General features: G+C 43.2%; 1 protein-coding gene across 1 annotated transcript in view; it reads left to right on the top strand.

Moving 5' to 3' along the window:
* KIAA1549L (KIAA1549 like) overlaps positions 1-18883 on the top strand; it is a 311060-nt gene that overhangs the window by 281512 nt on the left and 10665 nt on the right. The window contains 3 exon segments of the mRNA XM_043969915.1: positions 1580-1930; positions 10876-10973; positions 15953-16101. Of these exon segments, the coding sequence (XP_043825850.1) occupies positions 1580-1930; positions 10876-10973; positions 15953-16101 (598 nt within the window).

Here is an 18883-nt window from a genome sequence, read left to right as displayed (position 1 = left end):
AATGAATCTTATAACAGAAACCTCATATTCCATGTACGACAGTAGAGAGAACTTGGCATCCTCCCCGATTGCAAAGCCTAGCACAATGTTCTCCCACATAGTAAGAACTTAACACACATTTGTTAAATGAATGAAAAAGAGAGCAATGGATTAGGGGAAATGATGTATAATTTTAGTCAAATAAACTAACCAAATTAGTTAAAACATTAAAGTGCTTTAGAAATCCTAGCTATTATTACTTGGCAAGGCAGCCATGGTATTGTAAAAAGAGTACTGAACCTGAATTCAGGAGAGATCCCAACCCTGCTAACACTTGTTAACTCTATAACCCCAAACAATTCACTTACCGTCTCTAAACTTCAGTTTCACCATCTGCAAAAAAGGGAATAATAATACCTAGAGTAGATTTGTTTTGTTTGGCCGTGTGTGTGTGTGTGTGTGTGTGTGTGTGTGTGAGTGAGTGAGTGTAATGTAGCAGAAAGTGTTGAATCTGAATTTAAGAAAGACTCAGGTTCCAGTTCCATCTCTGATACTTACATTGTGTCCATGGACTGGTTTTAACCTCTCTGAGCCTTGGTGTCTCCATCTGCAAAATGGAAATAATGCATTTAATATATATTTGTTGTAAGGAATAAAAGAGAAAATAGGGGGAGCACTGTATAAATCTTAATGCCTTATGTAAACATTTATTTACATTTTACTCATTTATTTGAAAAGCAGCTTGATAATTGATAAAGAGCTGGCTGTGGAGTCAGTAAGATGTGAGTTCAAGTCCTGCCTAAAATACAAATAGGCTGTGTAATCCTGGGGCATTCACTTAACCTCTCGGTGCTTGAGGCAACTCTGTTGGACTCTAAGTTGAGGAGAAGTGCTGGGGCAGCTAGGTGGTGCAGCAGTGGATAGAACACCGGCCCTGGAGTCAGGAGGACCTGAGTTCAAATCTTGCCTCAGACACTTGACACATACTAGCTGTGTGACCCTGGGCAAGTCACTTGACCCCAATTGCCTCACCCCCAAAAAAGAGAGAAGTGCTGACCTTCTCTTCAGGAGGTTGGTAGAAGGTGTTTCCTCATTTAGGAGCTGCCTGTATCCATTTAATTCACAATTCAGGTCTCTATTCCCGCCTAATATCTATTGATTTATCATTATTATCCTTTAACAGCTGTGTAACCCTGGGAAAGTAATTTAATCTTTGCCTGCCTTGGTTTCCTCATTTGTAAAAATGGAGATAACAATAGCACTGGGTTCTTTTTTTTCTTTTTTTTAGTGAGGCAATTGGGGTTAAGTGACTTGCCCAAGGTCACACAGCTAGTAAGTGTTAAGTGTCTGAGGCCGGATTTGAACTCAGGTACTCCTGACTCCAGGGCCGGTACTCTATCCACTGTGCCACCTAGCTGCCCCCAGCACTGGGTTCTTGTAAGAATCAAATGAGCTAATAGATGTAAAGTGTTTTGCAAACCTTAAAGCACTGTATAAGTGACAGCTACTATTATTATTTAATCACACTAAAAATCAGTCATCGATTATTTCCTAAATAATGAATAATTTCTTGAGGACTGATTTTTGCCTTCTCCTACAGACTGAACCTGAAATCATAGAAGAAACGAACATTGACCGAGTTAATGAGCCTCGAGGCTACCCAAGGTCACGCCAGGTAAAAGGTCATTCAGAGACGTCCACCCTCAGTTCTCAGCCATCCATTGATGAAGTCAGACAACAGATGCACATGCTGCTGGAAGAAGCATTCAGCTTGGCCTCCGCAGGCCACGGTGGACAGAACAGGCAACAAGACACCTATGGCTCAGCCCAGCACTTCCCTTACTCTGAAGTAGTAACAAGTGCTCCTGGGACCATGACCCGGTCAAGAGGTGGAATGCAATGGGTGCCTACCTACCGACCAGAAATGTACCAGTACAGTCTGCCGAGGCCGGTAAGTTATCATGTCATGTGTTACCCTCAGCCCAGTCATCTTAGATCAGTTTCACATCTCTTGGTCTTAGTAACCCACTTTGGTGGAAAGCCAAGTTGATTCTTGAGTAGCACCACCTTAATGCCCCTACGGCCACCAGGAGAGGGTCCTGGGTGTGCAATTCCTAATAGTACTAGTTCCAGTCCTAAGATCTGCCACTTGCTAACTATGTGACCTTGAGCACATTGCTAAGCCTCCCTGGAATTCAATGGCCACATCTTTGCTCAACATCACACAGGGAGAAAGTGGCAAGGCCAGGATTTGAACTCAACTCCTGTGACTCCAATTTTAGTGATCTTTTCACTGTAGCAAAGTATAAAGTATTGTTATTATTAGCCTTAAGCTTTATGTTGGGTGATATGCATATAAGATGCCATCATGTACAAGAAATAATTTTTAAAACCCATTTTCTTTCCCCCCTCTCATAGAAAGGGTGTCCTTTAGTTTTTTTAATTTCCCAAACTTTGAAAACCATATCACACACTAGTGCATGAGGCATTCAATTTCACCTTTCTTTTTGTTTTCTCTTCTAATATCTCACAGCTCTTCTCCTTCCGTCTCTCTAGGATCCCATGCCTACAGTTCTTATCTTTCTATCTCTTCAACTTGGAACCTCTTTAAACCCCTCTCAGACACTCTCTCTTTATCAGTTCCATTCTAGTGCCCTGTAGGCTGCAGACACTTGGCAAATGCTCCTTCACTTCCCATCTTCCTCTGTGAATGTCATTCTCTCTTCCAATCTCATCATTTCAGCTTGGCCCACCAAATATTTCCTTCCCACTCAGCTTTCAAGTTATATCCCTTCCCCATCAAATGAAGTCATGGCCTCATTTTTTCTCTTTTCAATTCCTTCCAATCTATATAACGCCCTGGATATGGAGTCAGAAACTTGGGTGCACCCAGGTATCCTCTAATTCCAAGATGATGCACTGAGTTGACTTGAAATATTCTGATTTAAGGAATCAAAAGAGACCTTCATACATCAGAGAGAAAAGCTGAGAGACCAGAATAAAGGACCCAACCAGTAAGAACTAAGAAGAAATCGCAGCTCACTGAAAATCACAACATAGTCCAATGGGGAATTTTTTTTTTCCTTCAAAACAATCTTAGACCATGTGAAAAAAAAATGTTATAAAATAATGATGGGGTGGTAGAAAAGGGAGAATAAGAGGCGGTGTCTCAGTGTTATATCTCATTAAAAAAGGAGGCCATCTAAAATGGGTAATTACTGAGTCATAGAGTAGCTGAGAGATCAGAAGAAGAATGAAATTCAAAGACAAGGCCTTTGTTATCAGGATTTTTTTTTCTTGCCAACAACACCTTCTGTACAAATTTTTATGAAAGGAGAAGGTGCTTAGCAATTCACAGTGGAAATGAAGATTCTGAATACCAGCTATCACAATGTAACCTGTCCTATTATAATGGGAGAAATCAATATAAATGGTGGCCATTCGAAACCACAGCTATGATTACCTTTCATTGTCAGCAGAGAGGGGAAGGCAGGATTCACAAGGGCGAGATCAGAGCTTTTCCCCCAGGATAATTGAAAGCCGGGTGGTTTTAAATGCCGCTGTCAGGACCGATGCCATTTAAATCATGATAAAGGTTACTCCTGGCAATTTGGAAATTTCTGTGCTGCCGTCTGGGAGACTTTTGATCATGCTTTACAGGTGCAGGCTGTGAAAAAAATTGGCCTAGACACCTAATGACCAGTCGGGTTTCTTTTACAATGTAATAGGTCTTTGCTGAATCAAGGTGAGGGGGAAAGATGCTAGGAAAGTCATAGGGCTCAACTACAATATTGGAGCAAGGGGGTGGCTCCAGCTGGAGATAAGACCTATTGATTCATCAACCAGGAGCATTTATTAAGTGCCAATCAATAAGCATTGATTAAGTGTATGCTATATGCCAGGCATTGTGCTAAGCCCTGAGGATACAAGTAAAGGCAAAAACAGCCCTGCTGTCAGTAAACTCACATTCTTATGGGAGAGAGAATATGTACACATACACATGCATATGCACATACACTTACACATACACACGTGTATACATGTGTGTGTTGTGTACTGTAATAAACCCTGGAGTTACAGATTACACACACACACACACACACACACACACACACACACACACACACACAAAGTTCCTTCCTTTTTCTGGGGAACAACATGTACACATATAGATAAATTTAAAATAAATATATATTGGGGGAGCAGGTGGAGGAATTGGGAAAGACTTTCTGCAAGAAGGGGCACTTGAGCTGAGATTTAAAAGAAGTGAGGTGGGGCAACTAGGTGGCACAGTGGATAAAGCATTGGCTTCAGATTCAGGAGGACCTGAGTTCAAATCCAGCCTCAGACACTTGACACTAGCTGTGTGACCCTGGGCAAGTCACTTAACCCTCATTGCCCCTCAAAAAATACAAAAAACAAAAATAAAAATAAAACAAAAAAGAAAAGAAATGAAGGATTCTATGGGAGAGAACCATCTGTGTATTACCTTCCTTTTCCTTCTCTCCCTCTTTCATTTCAAAGCCCTCCCTCTTTTCTACATACATACACTTTAAGCTATACTTTGCTAGAGGTGTGTGTATGTGTGTGTGTGTACTTCTTTCTTTTATCCTACCTTCAAGGCTGCCCTTGATGTTTATTTCAGCTGGATTTCATCTGAATACAACCAGTCAATAAGCATTTATTAAGCACCCATTACTGTGTAATTGGGCAAATAGATGGTATAGTGAATAGAGTGTGGGACCTGAAGTTAAGAAGACTCAACTTTCTGAGTTCAAATCTGGCCTCAGACACTTACTAGCTGTGTGACCCTGGGCAAGTCACTTCACCCTGTTGGCCTCAGTTCCTCATCACTAAAATGAGAAGGAAGTGGCAAACCACTCTAGTATCTTTGCTAAGAAAGCCCTAAATGCGGATACAAAAAGTCAGATACAACTGAAAAATGACTTAACAACAAAATTATTGTGCTAGTGATAATGTGGATGCTGGGGCGGGGAGGGGGGGGTAGAAAGCACACAGTATGACTTCCCCTTGGCCTAATGATTTCTCCCATACCACCTGAAACAGCCCCATTACAGCCAGCAGGGATCAGGATCAGGAGTAGACCTGAGAACTATCATTGGTCAGTTCTCCTCTTCTCTCACATGTACACAAAGTTTTGCCCTCATCTATTCTTATTTAGCCCCATACCCCATGCCCCTCAAACATCGGTATCAAGAGTTTGGCTGCAGGGCAGCTAGGTGGTGCAGTGGATAGAGCACTGGCCCTGGATTCAGGAGGACCTGAATGTATCTAGTAATAGTTGAGTATAATGTACTTGCTTATATGCTAGGGGACATTAAGTGTATGCTCTATATACATATTATGGGGAATTAAATGGATATTATGTATGAGGAACCATTATGTAATATAAGGACTATATGTATAAATATAGCCTCAGACATTTAACAATTACTAGCTGTGTAACCCTGGGCAAGTCACTTAACCCCAATTGCCTCACCAAAAAAAAAAAGAAAGAAAGAAAGAAAAAAAAAAGAGTTTGGCTGCAGGGCAGCTAGGTGTCGAAGTGGATAAACCATTATGTAATATAAGGACTATATGTATAAATATAGCCTCAGACATTTAACAATTACTAGCTGTGTAACCCTGGGCAAGTCACTTAACCCCAATTGCCTCACCAAAAAAAGAAAAAAAGAAAGAAAGAAAGAAAGAAAAAAAAAAAGAGTTTGGCTGCAGGGCAGCTAGGTGTCGAAGTGGATAAAGCACCAGCCCCTGGATTCAGGAGGACCCAAATTCAAATCAGACCTCAGACACTTGAAGTTTACTAGGTGTGTGACCCTGGGCAAGTCACTTAACCCCCATTGTCCTGCCCTCAAAAAATAAAAGTTTGGCCACAGAGTTGGGTTTGAGCATGGAGAAAGCTTGGCCTTCTGACCTTATGGCCCTCACTGTGTGCCCCAAAAGGCTGTTCAAAGCATAGAGCTCCCCAGGCACACATCAGGGGCTCGGGGGCCGTATTAACCCTAGTGAATCCCAATGATATATCCATTAAACACAAAGCCATCAGTTTCTTCTTGGCTCATATAGGTTACTGCATATAGTATAGATATTCTTAGACTTAATGGACAAACATTGGTCCTTTGCTTCCTTTGGTCCAGGGAAGTAAATGTGGTGAATATTGTACTGGCTTCAAGAGGCTGGATTCAAATCCTGACACTGCTACTAGCGACCTACTGGTCAAGTCATTTATGCTTTCTGGGCCTCTGTTTCCTCATCTATAAAATGAAGAAAATGGACTGGATGGATTGAAGGTCTTTTCCACACTAAATCTATGATCTTGAGAGGAATAGCAAACTCCTCTTTATGAAACTGTAGGATGGAGTTTTCTGTTAATTCCTTCAGCACAATTTTATTCAACCCCCAGTACATGCAAGTCCCTACCTAAGCATAGGAGGAGATAAGGAGATAAAGAAAACAGAGACCCTGACCTCAGGCATTCATAATTGAAGAAAATTGAATATTTCCAATTAGCTAAGAGACATTTATATTTGTGTCAGAAGGTTTAGGATTAGGAAAGACCCAAGTTCCGTTTTGTGGACTTCTTACTTATCAGACCCATAGCCATCAACCAGAAAATCTGAGGAAAGCAACCAGCCAGCAGGTATTTGTTAATGTGCCAGGCACTGTATAAAAAACAAAAACATGGTCCCTGCTCTCAGGGAGCTTACATTCTAATAGGAGAGACAATATGCAAATAACCACATACATGCAAGATCTAGACAGTGTTAATTAAAGGGAAAGGGTAGCTTCTTAAGCTACCAGCATCTGGCTGAGACCAGGAAAGGCTTCCTGATGAAGGAATCCAGGAAAGCAAGGAGGCATAGATGAGGAAGAAGAGCATTTTGGGTATAAAGGATAGCCCATGCAAGGACTAAGTCAGGAGATGGAGTGTCATGTACAAGGAAGAGCAAATAGGATAAGATCACTGAATGAGAGAGTTCTTGGAGAGGAGTAAGAAGATTAGACAGGTAGATGCTGGTAAAGTTCTGAAGGGCTTTCAAGGCCAAACAGAGGAAGGACTACTTCCTATGCTGCGTATAAGAAGCTACCATAGCCTGGTGTTCTCTTGTGGAATGGGAGAAATACCTTCAGAGCCCACATTCTCCCACTTAGTAGCTGTGATCTTGAGACAGTTGCCAAGGCTCCCTCATTTGCCTCCTCTTTTAAAACAACCCCCCCCATCCTTGTAGCTACACAGTTGCCAAAATTAAAGGAAAGTTTTATTGTGAGATTGAAGAAGACCCAAAAGAGACCCCCGCCCAAGATACTTTGTTACTCAAAATAGGTGTTGGGCATCTAGTCCTAGAGGGGCACCTCCTACTTGTTAATTGCAGTGGGCTCCTCTTGTGGCTCCGAGTAGGCCACGCCAAGTGTTGCTCTTAAGTAACACCTCTGAAGGGGACTCCCTCCCACATTTGATGTAATCTTCATCACTTCAAAGGAGAAGGCATACAGAGTTCCCTGAATGTGGAAAGAGAGTTCTAGAGGCAACTGGGTGACACCTAGAGTCTAGAAGACCTGAGTTCAAATCCAGCCTCAGACATTTTACTGATTGTGTGACTTGGGCAAGACACTTAACCTTTCTTTGCCTCAGTTTCCTCATCTGTAAAATGAGGACAATAATTGCACCTACTTTGTAAGGCTGCTGTGAGGATAAATTGACATAGTACTTAGGACGTGCTTTGCAAACTTCAAAGTGTTATATAAATATCAGCTATTATGATTCTAATGATGTAGTACTAGACTAAGGTGGAGATCTTTCAGCTGACCCCTGACTTCTATGTAATTTAAGATTCTAAATGTGGATTCTAATGTGTTCCCCCAGTTTGGGGGAAACTGACTAAAAATCACTGATAAAATGAGTTTAGGTTTTTAAGGGTTTATTGGAAAATAGAAAGAAAAAGATTGAGAACAGAATTCTAACAGCCTGGCATTCCTATCTTTCCTCAAATTTCCTGTGAAGTCCTCTGCCGCCACCACCATCAAGTCCGGAAGCCAAAAAGGGCCCACGCTCTCTGCCCAGGCTCCCTTTCCTCCTTCCTGTCTCCTCCCAGACCATAGGAGGCTCCTCCAGTTGATTGGCTGGTAGACTTGATAGACAGCACCCATGAGCAAACGTCATTTCCTGACGCCAAGGAAAAGCCACAATGCCTCTGAGGCATTTTCCTCATGGTGGAGCTCTCCACAGCAAGTCTCCAGTAGGTGGCGTCATTCCAATCATTACACTTCATCAAGGGGGCAGGAACCCTGTTGATTTCCATGAACAAGAGAGTCTCTATCATCAGTTCCAGATTTAGTCCCAACAAAAATTCCATCTTCTACAAGAAGCCTTCTTTTTGTTGTTGTTGTTGTTGTTCACTCATTCACTTCATGACCCTGTTTAGAGTTTTCTTGGCAAAGATACAGGAGTGGTTGGCTGTTTCCTTGCCCAGCTCATTTTACAGATGAGTTTAAGAAGCCTTCCCTATCCCCTCTTGATTCTTGTGCCCTCCCTCTGTTAATTATTTCCTGTTTATCCTGTATATAGCTTGCATTTTATATATTGTTTGCATGTTATCTCCTCCATTAGATTGTAAGCTCCTTGAGGGAAAGGACTGTCTTTTGCCTCTTTTTGTATCCTCAGTGCTTAGCAAAGTGTCTGGCACATAGTAGGTGCTTAATAAATGTTAATTGATTGATCAATTGATTGATTAATAGATATGGTCAATTCAAATCTCCCTCTGACACCTGGGAGGAGTGTCTCCCAGTCATGGAAGCAGACCCTACCCTTTATAATTCTGTTGGTGATAGACTGACTGGCAAGAAGATGGTGGGGGAAATAAGATGAAGCACATCTGGAACCATTTGAATATTGTTCCTTATGTTGTGAGGTCCTTTAGTACAAGTCCTATACTAGCAACATTCTTGGCCATCTAGCTTGGAAACCTCCAGGGATGGGAAGCCCACTGTCTCTTGAGTCCTTCATTCCACTTTTGGATAACTCTCATGTTTAGGAATTTTTTCTTCTGTGATGTCATCAGTTCGGATGTATGCTCTGCTCCATTGGTATAGATCAGGGCTTCTTAAACTTTTTCCACTGACAAACCCTTTTCACCCAAGATATTTATATGTGACCCCAGGCATATAGGCATTGTATGTATGTGTGTGTATATATATATATATATGTGTGTGTGTGTGTGTGTATGTGTGTGTGTGTGTATACACACATATGTATATATACACATATATATGTAAACTTTTACTGTTGCCAAATTTTTTGCAACCCCCCACATTCATTTATGCAACCCCATATGGGGTCATAATCCAAAGAAGAAACTTTGGTATAGATCACAACCCACCCATGTGCCCTTCTTGTGTTTTCTCCAAGGAGTTCATGAAAATGGGGTCCACCTAACATGCCAGCGACATTTTCCTTTCTCCTGACACCATGAAGGTACCAGTGGCACACTCACTCTAATTCTTGGCTTGTACCCTGTGGTCAACCCATCTTCTCTTCCTGACAAATATCTTCCTGATGACCTCTTGTACTCCCCTCTCCCTGTCCTTCCCCTCCTGGACAGAATGAGGGAAATGTCCACTAAAGATCAGAAGGTCCAGGAAGAAATTGATCTTAAGACACCAGTTTGCTCCCAGATCAGGTCCTTACTCTGCTCTGAGGAGTTTTGTAGGAGTTCTAAGAAGCCTTTACTCTTCACAGGTGAAAATGTCTCCTTGGAGGCTCTAGGCTGCCTTGTTAGCAAATGAAAGCCCAGTACTGGCTTCAGAGGTTGAGCTACTTGTCTCCCCAGGCAACATCACCTAGCTTTCTCTCTGGATGTAACATTGGTTTGACTCTTTAATTATGTCAGTGTTTGATTGTGCTTCCTCCTGCCCTCATCTGCCATTTGTAAAAACCTCCAATAAGAGAGGAAAAAACTCTGCAGCCAATGTAAGTGAAGAGAATGGGTAGCTGTCAAAATCTTGACCCCAGGCAAGTCTATTTCCATTTAAGATCAGCCAACCAGCTTTTAATCAGCAAGGATGTGTATGAAATGCCACCTCAGTAAAAGGCTGATGAATACACAGACATGAATAAGACAGTCCCTCCCATCAGGATGCTATTCTATCAGGGGAGGCAACATGTACAAATAAAAATATGTGTAAAAATAGATACATGAGGGGCAGCTAGGTGGCGCAATGGATAGAGCACTGGCCCTGGAGTCAGGAGTACCTGAGTTCGAATCCAGCCTCAGACGCTTAACACTTACAAGCTGTGTGACCCTGGGCAAGTCACTTAACCCCAATTGCCTCACTAAAAAAAAAAAAAAAAAAAAAAAAGATACATGATCATTTTGCTGAGGAGGGGGTACTAACAGCTGGGGGATCAGAGAAAGCAGCCCTTGAGCTCAACTCTTCAGGAACAGATGCTGGCAATGGGGCATAGCCTATGAAAAGACATGGAGGTAGGAGATGGAATGTTTCATGTGAGAAAGAGCAAGAGAGTTAATTTCGCTGGACCAAAAAGCCTGGGAAAGGGAATGGTGTAATGATAAGGCTGGGAAGGCAGGTTGAGACCAGGTCGATATGATCACAGATTTATGGCCAGAAGGGGCCTCAGAGACTATCTGCAAGTGAGGAACCCACGGCCCAGATTGATCAAGGTTACACAGGTGGTAAGTGGAAGGAAGAGCCAGGATTTGGAGTCATTTTAAAGGAGATGAGCAAATATGCTAATAGGCATGTGGACTATTTTTTTGGTTAATGGGTTGGGGTTTGGTTTTGGATTGGGGGGGGAGGGATGGTTTAGAGTGTTGGGGGTGGGGTTGTGAACTTCATTTGCTTGTCTCATTCACTCAGGCCTACAGGTTCTCTCAGCTTCCTGAGATGGTCATGGGGTCTCCTCCACCTCCGGTACCTCCCCGGACTGGTCCTGTGGCTGTTGCTTCTCTCAGGCGGTAACCTACTCTTTTTATTTTTATTCTGCTCTTTCTGGAGAATCTGTCCTTCTCTGGGCTTCATTGGGATCATGCAGGGGGCAGCAGTGAGGTGCTCCATGCTTTCACCAGTCATTTACCAAAGAAATGAGAAGTGCTTCTACCCAGTTCCCTGATAAGTTTGGTCTGGGGATACATGGGCAGCACTGCATAGATATGCCTTGTGTCCAAAGGGCTCAGTGTGTTCTGATAAAGGTGAAAACGAAGGGAAAGAGCAAATTTCAGGTCTCTTTAAAAAAAACAAAACACAACAACTACTCAGCCAAAACAACACTAGAATGGGGAAGACGATGAAAAGGAAGATAGAGAGAAAGAAAAAGAAAATGAGCAGGAGATGGAGCAAGAGGTCAACATGGGCTACCTCAGATTCTGTGTCTTTTCAGACAAGTTTGGGGAGGAGGGAGAAGGTGATGTATGTCTTCCTTGGAAAAGGCCCTGCCTTTGTTTCCCCAAGATGAAAATGTGAAACTATCCACAAAAGCATACAAATCCATGGAATATCATGATTCTGTGCTATTCACCCTACACACACACACACACACACACACACACACACACACACACTTTTCAGCTTTCTTTTGTGTTCTATTTCACTCTATTAGATTGTAAGCTTCTTGAGGGAAGGCACTGTTTTTTTCTTATTTCTATCCCCAGAGCTGAGCATATAGTAGGCACTTAATAAATGACTCTTGAACTGAATTGAAAATCAGCAGCCTTGGATTTTAGTCCTAACTTTCACCTTGTGACTTTGAAATCCCTCCCCTTCTCTGAGCCTCAGTTTCTCCTACCGCCAAATGAGGGTGTTAGTCCAGAGGATTTCATAGATTCATATAATTTTATACCTAGACTTTGAGACCAACTAACATTTGACATTTGAGGAAACTGGGGCCCAGAAAGGTTAAATGACTATTTCTAGGTCCAACAGTAAAGAATAACAGGACTAGGTTTCAGACTCAATTCTCTCTCCAAATCTAGCTTTCTTCCTGTTTTGCCCTACTGTCTCTACATCCTAAGCTGCCTGTGAGATTCCCCGATGCTAAAAAAGGAGTCACTCTCCTCCTTAATTGAAAAATTCTGGGGACATTATTCTGGTAAAGGACAGTGATCAGTTACAGAGGGTCCACAGGGAAGCTGCCAGGATGGGGAAGAGCCTTGAGTTCATGCCCTGTTAGGAGTGGATTAAGGAGCTGGGAATGTTCAACCTGGAGAAGAAGGGACTTAGGAAAGAAGTATCTTTAAGTAATTGCTGAATTAACACCTGGAAAATGGATCAGACCAGTTCTCCTGAGCCACAGGACCAAACCAGGAACAATGGGTGGAATGTATAGAGGCAGATTATTATTATTATTTTTTTTAGTGAGGCAATTGGGGTTAAGTGACTTGCCCAGGGTCACACAGCTAGTAAGTGTTAAGTGTCTGAGGCCGGATTTGAACTCAGGTACTCCTGACTCCAGGGCCGGTGCTCTATCCACTGCGCCACCTAGAGGCAGATTTTAGCCCCTGGTCAGGAAAAGCTTCCTAACAACTTGAGCTACCCCAAAATGGAATGGGCTGCCTCAGAAATTAAGTTTCCTCCTCAATGGAAGGCTTCTATGAAAGCCTGGGTGACCACTTGTTCAGTGTGGGGTAAAGGGAATTTTTGTACAAGTACAAGATGGTGTCTACATAGCTGTTGAGGCCCATCTAGCTCCAGAATTCTGACTTTGGTGTGGTGAGCCTGGGGAGCTGATTGCAAAGGGCTTTCTGAGCTGATGATTAATTACAGTGGCTGGGTGTCTGCAAGAGAGCAGGAGTCAGAGAGGATGGAGGACTAGGGGCTCATAACCGAGCAGAGTCCTCCTGGGGTAGCAAGAGTGAGGAAGTCTGGACTAATAAGAAGTCCCACATTTCAACCACATTGAATGGGAAAATGTGGAAACTGGATTTTTCCTAAAGGACTCCATCAAAGGATGACTTCTGGAATAGGTATGGGTTTGGGCATTCCTCCCATCAGTCAATCAAGAAGCATTTATTAAGCACTTCCTATTAAGCACTTCCTGTTAAGCACTGGGGAAATAGGGTAGGGGGTTTGGGATAGGGGTTGGGATAGGGGTTGGGGTTGGGGTCCTTAGGAATTCTTCTTTAAAGAATTACACCCTCTTGCACACAAATCCAGTAGAATATGATAATAGTTTATTTAGGGGCTGGGGAAGAGATACCAAGAGAGAAATCCTTGGACTTCTCATGGGGAGAAGGCATGGCAAAGAGCATGGCTCTGAGATACCAATCTCCTTGAGCAGAAGACAGGCAGATACTTTTATAGAGGACTGATGGGAGTGATCATCTGACTGTGGAAAGTTCCCTTATTGAGGGAGGACCATCCCCCACTGGTGATGGCTGGAGGAATTGGGTGAGGGGTGGCTGCAGATCTCTCAAACCACCTCTCCTCCCGACACAAAGGCAGCAGCCACACCTAATCTTATCTCTCCAGGGGTAAGAGAGACTGGAATGAAGGGTGGTGGTCCCAGAGCTAGCTCAGTCCTGATCAGGTTCTACTTATCTCTTTAGGTTTGTCTGTCCTTTGGTTTAGTTTCTCAAGGAAAAGGTTCTTTGATGTACCCCAGAGAACTTCTGGGGTGCTAGGCCCTATAACAAAAAGAAAGGTAAATATAAGGTCCCTGTCATTAGAGCATGGGTTCCTTGAGGAATTTACATTCTAATAAGGGAGAAAACAGATCATCTCAGAGGGAATATACCAGAAAGAGGGAGAATTGGGAAAGGGCTGTTGAAGAAGGTGGGTTCTGAACCATCACTGGCTTCCTTCAAGATTCAGCTCAATTGAAGCAGAATTTTTTGTTAGTTCCTCTTTCTAAAGGTGTTTTATCTGTTTTCTTTCACAACCAGACCAATGTGAAGATGTTTTGCATGACTGCATATGTATAACTTATATTGAATTGCTTGATTTCTTAGGGTGGAGAGGGAGGGAGGAAGAAAATTTGGAACCCAAAGTTTAAAAAAAAAATCAATGTGAAAAAATTTACTTTTTTACATGTAACTTGGGGAAAATGCTAAATAAATAAATCCAGAAAATTCAGCTCAAATCCCACCTTGTGCAATAGACCTTTCCTAGCCTTCCATAATACTAGTGGCTTCCCTCAAAGTTCGCCTCCCATTTATACGAGATCTGTCATGGGAATGTACAGCAGGCAGAAGGGAGGCAGGAGACCCTCCAGGTATGAGGGATGGCCAGTCCAAAGGCACAGTGTCACATATTGGGAACAGCAGGTAGCCCTGGGTAGCTAGATTGCTGAGCTTGTAGAGGGGAGGAGAGCCTAAGAAAGGCAGGAAGGGGCTCAAGTCATGATGGTCTTTAAAAATCCAACAAGCGGGGCAGCTAGGTGGTGCAGTGGATAAAGCACTGGCCCTGGATTCAGGAGGACCTGAGTTCAAATCCAGTCTCAGACACTTGACACTCACTAGCTGTGTGACCCTGGGCAAGTCCCTTAAGCCCCATTGCCCCACAAAAAAAAAAGGAAAAGGAAAAAACAGAACTCACCAAAGACAACTGTCCAGCTACAGGCTGGGCTGTCTTAGGAAACAGTGATAAGCCATGTGGTCCTGGTTAGGACTTTCCTAAGAGGTGTCTAACACTTTTGAAACCTCTAGGACACAAACAGCATAGTTAGACTCTGTATCCTCAAACTGCCCCTCAAAAATGACAGAAATTGGCAGCTAGGTGGCGCAGTGCATAGAGCACCAGCCCTGGATTCAGGAGGACCTGAGTTCAAATCCAGCCTCAGACACTTAATACTTACTAGCTGTGTGACACTGGGCAAGTTACTTAACCCCAATTGCCTCACCCAAAAAAAAAAAAAAGCAGTGGGTGCATGAGTGGGGATCAAGCCAGGGAGTGTCTGTCCTTGAGATGCTGTGGAAGAATACACCAGGAAGGCACTGGGGGCCCCCAGCCCCTCCCCAGCACTCTCCTCCCGGAGCAGTCGGGGCTTTTGTGAGCACTAAGTGGAAGGGTTAGAAGTTAAATGGGTTGGGAAACCTGAGTGCCGCTGGCCTCTGCGGCTGCAGCTAAAAGCATTCATCCCAGCATCCGTGGTGCACAGTCACTACGCCAGGCTGCATCTCCTCATTTCTCAGCGTCGGTCCTAATGCACCACAGCAGCTTCGGCAGGCTTGCCTCCTGGCCAGGGCTTTGGAGCCATTGTCTTACTTCACAGGTGCTGGGAGCCTCCTGAATCTCAGCCTGATGCACCAGAGTACCACGGGAGGTCCTGGGTAATCCCAGCTCAGGCTCTTGTCTTCCCAGAATCACACTGTTCTATTGTAGAAGGTGTCTGTGTGTGAGGGGACTAGGGGAGAGGAGAGAGGAGGGAGGGTTAGAACACTCACTCCAAACGGAGTCTGCTCATTGGCTGCCAATGATGTCATCGGCACCTATGTCAAGCATCCGCAGTTAATACAGGCCACTAATTGCTTTGTGCATTTTTTTATGTGAAAATGGAATTTTATGGTAACTATCAAGACACCTGAGTCACCCTTAGGGGAGAATTGAACTTGAATATCTAGAAATCACCCAGTCTTGGGCCTCAGCCTAGTTCTAAGGATCTGGCTGTAAGGTTATACCTCCACGGCTGTGTTTGAAAACACAGTCTCTTTTATTTTATTTTGTAAAGTCAGTCATTGTGACCTGCTTGGGAGCTCAGGGGAAAAGGTGCTTTCAAAAGTATAACCTAATCCCATCAGGGAGAGTAGCCAGCAAGCAGACAGAAGGGGATTCTACTGGTATTTCTTTGAACCTGAATTCCACCTCCCTCCAACCCCATAGTAGCCAGCCCTCAACCCACCTTTCTGTGTTTAGGCTGCCATCCTCTGGCTGAGCTCCATGGAGACTAGCTGACAGCCATTCCCTTGGAAACCCTAATAACACACCGTTTGCTTCCCCCCAGGTCCACTTCTGATATTGGCAGTAAGACCAGAATGTCTGAGTCCAGTGGGCCCGAGCAAGCACAACTGCACGATGGCACCCCCTTTGCCCAGGTTTCCAGAGGCCCAGTCTCTGTCACTCCATTGGACCAGTCTGCTTTAAATTACTCAGGTAAGAAAACCAAGAGATGGATTTTTACACCCCCTCCCAAGGGGTAGACAGTGGCTTTGCTAGATCATTGCCCTCTTGCAATTGGCATATTCTCCCCCACTCCCAGAATGCCTGTCCTAAGTAATAAAGATGAGTGCATTCTCAGCCTCAGAACAACTTCAGGAATCACAACCTACAGGACAAGTGAGAGCCACTCAAAATGAGCTCAAATGCTTTTAAGTTTGAGGACATCACAAACCTTATTTTCTGCCTTATAAAATCAATCACCAAGCATTTATTGAGTACTTTCATATAGAAAGTCATTGTCGGGGCATCTAGGCGGTACAGTGGATAAAGCACTGGCCCTGGATTCAGGAGGACCTGAGTTCAAAGCCAGCCTCAGACACTTGACACTTACTAGCTGTGTGACCCTGGGCAAGTCACTTAACCCCATTTCCCCGCAGCAAAAAAAAAAAAGTCACTGTCAGTCACCATGCTAAGCACTGGGAATAAAAAGAAAGTACAAAACAGTTTTCTGATCCTCAAAGAGCTCACATTCTAAAGGAAGAGACAGATAAAACATAACAGATGAAAGGTGCCAGCAACTGGCAGGGAGGGGAGGTGCCTAAGAAACACCCCTGCAAAAGGTGGCATTTACAGTGAATCTTGAAAGAAGCTGGATATTCTTAGAGTCAGGAATAAAGGTGAGCTTTCCAGACATTGGGCACGGCCAGTGAAACAGCATGGAGGGAAGAGGCCAAATGTCCCGAGAGAGGAACAGCAAGGATGGCTAGAAAAGACTGAAGAGGCAAGATTGTGAAGAGCTTTAAAGGCCAGAGCATTTTATAGTTGATTTCAATGGGAATAGGGAGTCACTAGAGTCTTTTGTTTGTTTGTTTGTTTGTTTTTTTAACAGGGCAATGGGGGTGAAGTGACTTGCCCAGGGTCATACAGCTAGTAAATGTCAAGTGTCTGAGGTCAGATTTGAACTCAGGTACTCCTGAATCCAAGGCTGGTGCTTTATCCACTGCGCCACCTAGCTGCCCCTAGAGTTTATTGAGTAGGGATGAGACCCACTTTGGAGGCTTTGTATTAGAATGGGGAAACTTAGGAAGGAAAGTTTTTAAAAAGTGACCAAATGTATCTGATGGTGATGGAATATTCTTGTGCTATAAGAAATGACAAGCAGGATGATTTCAAAGGGGTCTGGAAAGCCTTGTATGAACTGATGTATAGTGAAGAGAACAGAACCAAGAGGATATTGTGCACAGAGACAGCAATATCATTTGATGAAGAACTGTGAATGACTTAACTATTCTCAACAATATAATGATCCAAGACAATTCCAAAGGACTATGGATGAAGTATACTATCCACCTTCAAAGAAAGAACTGATATTGATGGAATACAGATTGAAACATGCTATCTTTCTTTTTTTCTTTATTCAAGTTTTCTTATACAAAATGACTAATATGGTCATGGTTTACATAATCATATATGTATAAACCCATATCTGATTGCTTACTGTTTCAGAGAGGGGGGAGGGGAGGGAAGGAAGGAGGGATAAAAATTGGAGCCCAAAACTATAAATAAAAATGTTTATTACTTTTACTAAAAAGTGACCACATGAAAAGAATGTAGGAGAGAGATATTATGAAGGGAGAAATGACAAGAGTTGGTGATTAATTGGACATATAGGGTGAGAGTGCAGAGTTGTGAGTAACACCAAGGTTTGAAAATGTGATGGCTGAGAGCATGACAGTGCCTTTGACAGTACTAGAGGGGGAAGCTAGGTGATGCAATGGATAAAGCACCGGCCCTGGATTCAGGAGGACCAGAGTTCAAATCTGGCCTCAGACACTTGACACTTACTAGCTGTGTGACCCTGGGCAAGTCACTTAACCCTCATTGTCCTGCCCCCCCCCCCAAAAAAAAGATAGTAATAGAAAGGTTAGAGAAAGGGGTGATTATGGGAGAATCATAAGCTAATAGATGTAGTGTTGGAAGAGACATCACAGGCCACCTACTCCCATTCCCTCATTCTACCAATAAGGAAACTGAGGCTCAAGGAGGTTCAATAACTTGCCCAAGGTCAAACAGAAGTGGGAGAGCTGGGATGTCAACCCAGGTCTTCTAATTCCAAGCCCCACACTCTTAAAGAGTCTCTTAAAAATGTCTCTTTTGGGGAAAATGTTTCTCCTCATGTATTAGCCTTGTATAAATACATCTCCCTGGGGAGACAGCTAGGTAGTGCAGTGAGTAGAGCACCAGCCCTGGATTCAGGAGGACCTGAGTTCAAATCTGGCCTCAGATACTTAACACTTACTAGCTGTGTGACCCTGGGCAAGTCACTTAATCTCAATTGCCTCACTAAAAAAAACAAAAAACAAACAAAAAAATACATCTCCCACACAAAAGGGCACATCCAGTCACAGATGAGGATATTTATTGAGTGCCTACTGTATACAGACTGCTAAATTAGGCAGTTGTGGAGGAAAAAAATCCATTAAAACACATAAGACATGCGTGGGCTGATGATGAGTGAGATGAGCAGAACCAGAAGAACATTGTACACAGTATCATCAACATTGAGAGTTGATCTACTGTGATGGACTATATTCTTCTCACCAATGCAATGGTACAGAAGAGTTCCAGGGAACTCATGATAGAAGAGTATCTCCAAATCCAAGAAAAAAAAAGAACTCTGGAGTATAGATGCTGAATAAACCACACTATTTCTTTTGGTTTTGGTGCTGTTGTTTTTTCTATTTTGAGATTTTTCATCATTGCTTTGATTTTTCTC

This window comes from Dromiciops gliroides, chromosome 6 (genome assembly GCF_019393635.1).
Source record: "Dromiciops gliroides isolate mDroGli1 chromosome 6, mDroGli1.pri, whole genome shotgun sequence".
NCBI classification, from domain to species: domain Eukaryota; kingdom Metazoa; phylum Chordata; class Mammalia; order Microbiotheria; family Microbiotheriidae; genus Dromiciops; species Dromiciops gliroides.
This window is presented reverse-complemented; position numbering and strand designations above follow the sequence as displayed.